This window comes from Colius striatus, chromosome 25 (genome assembly GCF_028858725.1).
Source record: "Colius striatus isolate bColStr4 chromosome 25, bColStr4.1.hap1, whole genome shotgun sequence".
Lineage (NCBI taxonomy): Eukaryota > Metazoa > Chordata > Aves > Coliiformes > Coliidae > Colius > Colius striatus.
This window is the reverse complement of record NC_084783.1, coordinates 2762980-2771572: the sequence shown is the minus strand read 5'-3', so window position 1 is coordinate 2771572 and position 8593 is coordinate 2762980. Positions and strand designations below refer to the sequence as shown.

The following is an 8593-nucleotide window of genomic DNA, read 5'->3' as shown; positions in this document are numbered from 1 at the left end:
GGCCTGAGCATCGCTGCCACAACCACAGAATGGGTTTGGTTGGCAAAGCCCCTGAAGCTGCTGCAGTCTCACCCTGCCCAGCCCAGCACTGACCCACAGCCCTCAGCACCTCAGCTCCAGGGCTTTGGGATCCCTCCAGGGCTGGGCACTCCCCCAGCTCCCTGGGCAGCCTGGCACAGGGGCTGACACCCCTCCCAGGGAAACAGTTCTGCCTCAGCTCCAGTCTCAACCTCCCCTGGAGCAACTTGAGGCTGTTTCCTTTTCTATCATTCACTACTAGAGAGAAGAAGCAAACCCCCAGCTCCCTGCAGCCTCCTGTCAGGGAGTGTCAGAGAGTGCTCCTGTCTCCCCTCAGCCTCCTCTTCTCCAGGCTCAACACCCCCATTCCCTCAGCCCCTCCCCAGCCCCTTGTGCTCCAGCCCCTTCCCCAGCTCTGTGCCCGGCTCTGGCCACGCTGCAGCCCCTCAGTGTCCCTGTGGCAGTGAGTGAGGGGCCCAGCACTGACACAGCCCTGGAGCTGCAGCCTCCCCAGGGCCCAGCACAGGGGACAATCCCTGCCCTGCTCCTGCTGCCACACCACTGCTGATCCCAGCCAGGCTGCCCCTGGCCTTCTTGCCCCCCTGGGCACGCTGCTGGCTGCTGTTCAGCTGCTGGCACCAACCCCCCCAGATCCTTTCCCTGCAGCAGCTTCCCAGCCCCTCTGCCCAGCCTGAAGTGGGGCCTGAGGTTGCTGTGGCTCAAATACAAGACTTGGCCTTGTTGAACTTCATACAACTGGCCTCAGCCCATGGATCAGCCTCTTTTGACTCAGCGTGAGCACTCTCCATTAGCTCATTATGCACTGTGGTTAATTTTGCAGGGCTCACTCCCCAGGGAAAGCCAGGTGCACAGCAAAGGGTGCTGCTGCTGTGGGTTTGGGCTTGCATCTGTCTGTGCAACCCCATGCTGTGCTTACTGGGGGCTCACACACTGGTAAACACTCCTTGGAGAAGGCAGCAAACTCTTTAGTCCTGCTGGGTTTTTGCCAAGCCTTGGACCAGCCCAGGACAACCCTGCACAGACAAGCTTCTCCCTCCCATGCAAGCAGGGAGCCAACAGCTGAGTTCAATCTAATTAAGGTATTTAAAACCTTTGTCTGTCCCAGCATCATAAAAAAGCCTTTGCAGACAAGTACTAACAGGACTGGGGTAAACCCAGCTGAGGTAAACCAGGGGTGAGAGCAGCTGGGAGCAACCCTCTCCAGGCAAACAGCTTCCCCAAGAGTCTCCCCCAAACCTGCTGCTTTCTCACCGAGGAGAGGAGAGGAGAGGAGGCTCCCTGTCAGCCTCTCGAGGGCAGATTTGCTTTTAGAAGGCGTCAGGATTCATTTCCAGCCTTGCCAGGTGCTGCCAGCCAGCATGTTTGGTCTGTGAGTGCCATCTACAGGGTTCCCCTCCTCCCCAACCCCTCTGCCCCCTCCACACAAGCACAACCAAAGCCTCTGCCAGGAGCAGGGAGCAAACAAAAGGCTCTCAGCTGTGCCTGCTCCAGGACAGGCCTGCAGCCCCCTGTGTCCTCCTCTCCTAACCACAAGAGCAGGACAGGGGGAACTTGGCTCCTTGTTTCTTCAGTGCCACAAATCCACACAAGTGAAACCTGTACAACCAGCCTCCTTCAGCAGATGGATGAGAAGCAGCTGTTAGTACCAGGCAACACCCTGAGTTTTGTTCAGGCTTTTAACTCTTTGCACAAAGGGGTCAGGATATCCCTTTCCTGACCCAAGTGTGGGCAGAAGGTTGAGGGAGGTTCTCCTTCCCCTCTGCTCTGCCCTGCTGAGGCCTCAGCTGGAGTGCTGTGTCCAGTTCTGGGCTCCCCAGTTGCAGAGAGACAGGGAACTGCTGGAGAGAGGCCAGTGCAGGGACAGCAAGATGCTGAGGGGATGGAACATGTGTGTGAGGAGGAAAGGCTGCAGCCCTGGGGCTGTTCAACTGGAGAAGAGAAGCCTGAGCTCAGGGGGCCCTTCTCAGTGCTGCTCAATCCCTACAGGGTTGGTGTCAGGAGGATGGGGCCAGTGTTTGGTGTGTGGTGGCCAGTGGCAGGACAAGGGGTAACAGGCACAGGCTGGCACACAGGCAGTGCCCCTGGCACAGGAGGAGAAACTCCTTTGGTGCTGAGGTGAGGGAGCCCTGGCCCAGGCTGCCCAGGGAGGGTGTGGAGGCTCCTTCTCAGGAGGTTTCCAACTCCACCTGGACACGTTCCTGTGCCCCTGAGCCAGGGGAAGCTGCTGGAGCAGGGGCTGGGGCTGGAGCAGCTCTGCAGGGCCCTTCCAGCCCCAGCATCCTGGGATTCTGTGTAATAAGCAACATGTATGTTGGTTCTGTTGCAGAGAGGCTGGAATCAGCCTTGCAGGGATTCTACTGTCTTCTGTACAAGAAATGGGATGGATGTAAGCACAGGGAGAAAGGAAAGGGAGAAAACTTCAGGAAACTGAAGCACACTCTGAGATGATGGGAGAAGGTGAGCAGCAGGCAACGGGAGAAGTGTAGATGGAACACAGCAGAAGGGTTGATGGAGTAACTCCATGGCCAAGCAGAGAGCTGGGTGATGCTCAGCAAGAGCAGCTGAGCTGAGAAAAGGCCATCAAAGCCACATCCTGACAGCTCAGCAGCAAAGCAGCCACGTGAGGCAGCCCCACAGCAGCAGCTCGAGCTGGCGGGCGAGCACACTGCCACGGAGGACTCTGGTGAGGCAGAATGCTTTATTTCATTTGTTTCAAGGTACAAGGAGGGGGGGAGGATGCTGTAAACCAAAGTAAAACAAGCAATCAATACAGGGCTGGTTGCTATTTAAAAATAAATCAAGGATTCAAGCAGGAGGGTGGAAGACTAGCTCCTCCATTTGTGGGAGCACACGCAACAGAATGCACTCAAGGGCTGTTTTATTGACTTCTTGGCAATCTGCTCAGACCACAGGTCCAGCTCCCAGCACTCCAGATCCCATTCCAGTCACATGTACAAATGAAACAAAACAGAAGCACGTTATTAACAGCAGAGAGCTGATGCTCATATTGCTCTCAGTCAATCTCATTAACCTCAGCAGACGCTCCAGTCGATTTGCCTAGCAGCTCAATACCAACAGTGGAGGATTCAATACAGCCCTCCAAGATGATCAGAGAGGCAATTATGTAAACTTTTTTGAAATGAGGCTTTGGCTTAAACAACAGTGATTGTTTCAAGCAAACTCTGCAGCAGCCACTCGTGCCACACAGAGGCTGGTGACCGAGCAGCATCGTAAGGAGCCGCACGCTCCACTCCCAGCCCTCCTCCAACAGCCCTGCCCAGGCTCCACAGCAGAGGGTGGCTGCAGACCACAGAGCTGCCCATCAACACCCTGATCCACCCTGGGGAGAGAAAAGTGCAGCAGAAAAGGCATCAGCCTGCCCAGGGACAGACACAGGCTCCCCTGAGCACGTGCCCATGGGGGGTCCCAGGCCAGAGCTGTCTCAGAGCATACGTGTGGCTGTTTGCATCCAGGCTATCTAAGAGATCTGCACAGAGCCTTGCTAGGCTATCAAGAGGGGTAGCAAATACACATCAGGTAACTGAAACTATAACTGAAGTAACTACTGAACTGCTGTCTTGTTCTGCAAACACAGTGCAGGGCTTTAAAAGCTCCAACCCTCACCAAAAATGAAGCCTGCACTGGCCTCGTGCAGATTGCCCAGGGGTGCACTGTTACAGCTGTGAGGAGAAGCTGCTGCCACAGCTCCAATTTGCTCTTCCAGGAGAAAGGGAGATCAGTAACAGCTGTGCCAAGCAATAGATTTGTCCTCAAAGGAGTCTAAGATCCGAAATCAGCATCTTTTGTTTGCTCCCCTCAGAAAAATGCCTTTAACAATGATTTAGAACAGAGCAGGAAAGTAATGTCTTGGCCTGAGTAAATTCAGAGTGCCAACCACTTCCAAGATGCAGGATGCTTCAGGGGGAAATGGAAATGGCCACTCAGGGTCATTGATTACAGCTCAAACCCGTCTCCAGCCAAAGCAGGATCAGGATCAAAGTGACAGCAGTGCTACACTACTGCCCCAGCATGGCTGTCTTCTTCTCCACATAATGAAACCCACTCCTTCAGAGCTGGAGAGCAGGACACTGAAAACATGTGTGTGGTGCACAGACACCCTCTGTGCCTTCAACTCAATTACCACTTGCCTACTTAGTACCAGAATTTGTGCTCTGGCTGGATCCCTTCACATCATTCCCTTACTCTTGCAAGGTAAGGAAACTTCAGTTGCCAAACCCATCTGTCCAACAAAGAGCCTGAAGAGCCATCAAGTTAATGGCCTCAGATGAAGAAAGGCCAATAAATGTGTCAGTCACAAGGCTAAGCCAGAATATGGCACTGGGGTGAAACAGAGTCAAGCTTCACCCAGCTTCAAAGAGAGGGAGAAACAACTTTGCAAAGGGAGCTGAAGAGCCAGAGCAAGTTCTGAGCACGTGCACAGACCCACCAGCCCACATGGGAGGGAGGAAGATCCACTCCCAGGAATCAAACAAATCAGCTCTCTGATCACCTGAGGGGCAGCAACGGCCAGATTTAGCCATTCCTGCTTGTCCTCACAGAGGAACATAGCCAACACTTTCATCTCTTAGCTAAACAAGCAGAAAGTACCTAAAAGAGGCATGAAAGGATACAAATGATATGAAATTAGGGCACATCCAAGTGCTGTGTTCACATGGCAGCAGTACTAAAAATATAGATATATATCTTTAAAAACCCTTTTGCATGTGTGTTGAGACAGAGCTGCCAGCACAGGGGTGACATTCCTCCAGGAAACCTCACCCACTCTGCATGGAGAAACCAGGATCACCCCTGTGCCCTCACCTGCCTCACCACAGCAGCAGCAAGACTCCCAGCTCCCAGGTTTTTTGCAGTAAAACCATCTGTCCTTGCTACTTGATATCTCTTTCTGCCTCACTCTTTTTGTTAAGGATCAGTCTTGTTCTCTTATCTAGAGAGGATTTGCTAAAGCAAAAGGAAGGAGCCATTACTCCACAGACATTCTCCATCTTCAAAGGCAGGGAAGTCCCTGGCCTGCAGGGTAACTCCCTGGAGTTCTCCTAACAAAGGCACTACCAGTTTCAGGTGAAAGTGGGGCTTAAGGAGACAGGTCTGCACTGCCCAGCTTTCTGAGGAAGGGCCTTCCCTTAGAGGCTGGAAGGTGCCATGTAACAGGAGCACTTTGCCAGCAGGTTGCACCACTTTAGCAGCACATCCACCTGACAATGACCTCACACATTCACACTGGTCCTACACAATGAGAACCCAAATACAAGGGGCTGAACAAACATCTCATGTCTGGGTTGAAGCCTGAGTACCAGCAAAGGAGTGAGACTCCAGTACCCTACAAGAAGAGACTCTTTCTGAGCCAGGGCTGTCTGGGTTTAAGAATCACAGTTCACAGGGGTTTGGGTCCTCCTTTTCCAGTCATCAGACACAGATGACTCCTCACAGTGAAGGTTCTTCTCCTCAAACCACAGCTCTCTGGCACTTCCTCAGGTGATCCTACACAGAGCCAGCGGCTCAAAGTCCAGCAGTTGGGCAACATGTCACACAGTTCTCTGGTGAACACACCACTGGAGCTGGGCAGAGCAGCCAGAGCACTCCCAGCCCCACAGACTACACATGTGATGGCTCTTTGGGAGAAATGCTCCTTTGGGCTAAGTGGCACCTTTCACTTGTAAACATGTCTTTGCTCTGTAAACCCGTGTAATGACCTGTATTATCACCTGTAACTGCCAACCCTGCCACGACAAGAAAATTGATGCATTTAACACAGACCCAAAGCTATTCCCTTGTCTGAACTAATGCAACACCATCCACACCCACCACTAGTGTAACAGACAACAGGGGCTCTTCCCAGCTCTCAGCTGATTACAGACACACTTCCTAAAGCAGTCTGACACTGCATGGAGGAAAAAAAAGGATCAGCCTGCCAAAGGAATCCACTTGTCTGACACCTTCACAGTCAGTAGAGAGGGATGTGAGCACCTAACAAAATACCATCAGGCCAAGAGCTTCAGCACTGGAAGGCAGAGCAGTAAGATTTCAAATGCTGAGCATTTGGAGTCACCTTTTCACTCAGCATCTTCCCCAGGCTGTTAACAGCACCCAAAGCAGCATCATTTAGCTTGCAGCTCCATCTTTCCCCCAAAAAGACATGTGTGAAGAAAACAGGTTTGGTCCCCTTTCCCTTGCCCCAGCTCTGGAAGTGTTTGTACTGTTAGTTAAGAGTCATTATAAGCAAATATTGAAAAGAAATGAAACTCGAGCACTGGTGATTCCATGGGACTTGCACCCCCTTGGTCAGTCTGTGCAGTTAGTGCCACTGGTCCCAAATCATCTGGAAACAAGAGAAGACAGGATCAGAATGAGGTGACAGATCACTACCAACCTCAAAACAGCTGGGAGAGCTGAGGTGCCAGGCAGCACCATTCCTCCACAGCTCTGAGAATACCCTCCTCTGAAATAAAACAGCTCTGGAGAAACTAAACCCCTGTGATCCACAGGATGTGAAAGCAGCAGTGGATGTCCACATGGGCCTGGGGCTTTGAGCTATGATGTGACTTGGGAGCAATTCCCAAACTGAAAAGAAAAGCAAGGGGGTTTTGTTTTGCTGCCCAATGCAGGGAGTCTCAGGCTGAACACCAGAGCTGGCACTGTCTCCTACAAGGCCTGCTGAACACAAGGAACCAAGTGGTGCTCCAAACAACCTGGGGCACATCCCCTTCTAGGCACTTGGCCTGACAAAATGAAGTAAAGGGCGTGATAAAAGTCCCTGTGCCAACACACAGACCACACACACCAGTTTAATCCATGCAGCTCTGGTTATAGGATTCATCCCAAAGCTCCCACATCTTTACAAGAGCCTTTAGCCCCTCAAAAGGAAACGAGGTAACACAGCAAAGAGCCGCTCACCGCCTCAGGTTCCTGCTCTCAAACACCGTGTCCTCGTCGCTGTCCAGCGAGGCCATCTCCATGCTCTCATCGTAGCTCGCCAGCAGCCCGTACTTCTTCCGCTGAGGCTTCTTCAACCTGAAATGAGTTTTGCGCTCGTTTCTGGATCCCTCCGACCTAGGGCTGAGGGACAGGGAGAGAGCAGGGTGAGTGGGCTGTCTCTGCAGGGAGACAGGGCCTTTATGAGGCAAAAGGGGAAACAAACACTGAGGCGTGTTTTACCGCTAATTACCTCAGGTGATTAACAGCGGGGTGAATCTGCAGCAGCATTTCGTACATGCTGCTAGAGACACGCACAGGGAAACACAGCAAAGGCTGGCAAAGGCAGGGAGGGGGGATCCAGGATAAACAGGGCACAACCTCTGGGCCTGGGGGGAATATTGGGGTGAGCAGGGCAGAGCCCCAGACCAGGGGGGATGGTACAGCCCCGGGAGGATGGCACGGCCCCGGGAGGATGGCACGGCCCCGGGTTGGGGGAACATGGCACAGTCTCGGGTCAGGGGGACATGGCATGGTCCCGGGAGGATGGCACAGCCCTGGGTTGGGGGGACATGGCACGGCCCCGGGCCGGGGGGGATGGCACAGTCTCGGGTCGGGAGGACATGGCACGGCCCCGGGAGTATGGCACGGCCCCGGGCCAGGGGGAATGGCACAGTCTTGGGTCGGGAGGAGCACGGCACGGTCGGGAGGAGTCTCGGGCACGGGCCTGGGTTGGGGGGACATGGCATGGCCCTGGGTTGGGGGGGATGGCACGGCCCCGGGCCGGGGGAACATGGCACGGCCCCAGGCCGCACTCACCGAAAGGCTCGCAGGAGGAAATAGAGCGCAGCCAGCAAGGAGAGGGCGCTCAGCACATACACCGCCCGCTTCAGCACCGGCAGCCCCGAGCCCAGCAGATGCCACGATGCCGACGGTTCCGTCCGCGTCTCGTTACCCGCGGCAGCCGGCGACGCCTCGGTGCCTCGGGACACCTCGGAGTCTCGCCTCGGGACGGCCGTGGGAGCGGATTCGGCGGCCCGGCCGACGCGCGGCAGGAGGAGGAGGCAGAGGAGGAGGAGGCGGCGGGCGAGGGGCCGCGGCATGGCCGGTCCTGGCGGCGCGGAGCAGCGGCGCGGCGCGGCGGGCGCAGGAAGGCGGCGGGACGGTGCCTCCAGCGCAGGCCCCGGCCGGGCCCGGCAGAGCCGCGCGCCGCGTTCCGCAGCAGCGCCGTTCCGCCCCGCAGCCCGGCCGTTCCTCCCCCGCCGGCGCCGCTTCCCGCGCCCGCGGCGCCCCCGTGTCCCTCAGCGCCACCATTTCCCGCTCGCGGCCGCCCCTCCACACGCAGAGCCGCCATTTTCCCCTCAGGGCCGTCCCTGCTGCCTCAGGGCCGCCATGGCTGCCTCGGGGCTGTCACCGCGCTGCCACGGGGACAAACGCACAGCCAGAACTGAACCCTGCTCCAAACACCAGCGTTTTGAGGGCTACAGAGATTAAGGGGAGGGAACATGTGTGTGAGGAGGAAAGGCTGCAGGAGCTGAGGCTGTTCAGCATGGAGAACAGAAGCCTGAGCTCAGGGGCCCTTCCCAATGCTGATCAATCCCTAAAGGGTGGATGCTGAGAG

The 8593-nt window shown here is 55.4% G+C and overlaps 1 protein-coding gene across 1 annotated transcript; it reads right to left on the bottom strand.

Annotated features, from left to right (window-relative positions):
• Positions 1 to 2718: 2718 nt before the first annotated feature.
• FAM174C (family with sequence similarity 174 member C) lies at positions 2719 to 8124 on the bottom strand. Its single transcript, XM_062015147.1, has 3 exons — positions 7792 to 8124; positions 6955 to 7116; positions 2719 to 6379 (listed from the first exon to the last, which is right to left on the bottom strand). The coding sequence occupies exons 1-3, from the start codon at positions 8073 to 8075 to the stop codon at positions 6376 to 6378; spliced, it is 450 nt and encodes a 149-aa protein (XP_061871131.1). The 5' UTR covers positions 8076 to 8124; the 3' UTR covers positions 2719 to 6375.
• Between the last annotated feature and the right edge of the window lie 469 nt (positions 8125 to 8593).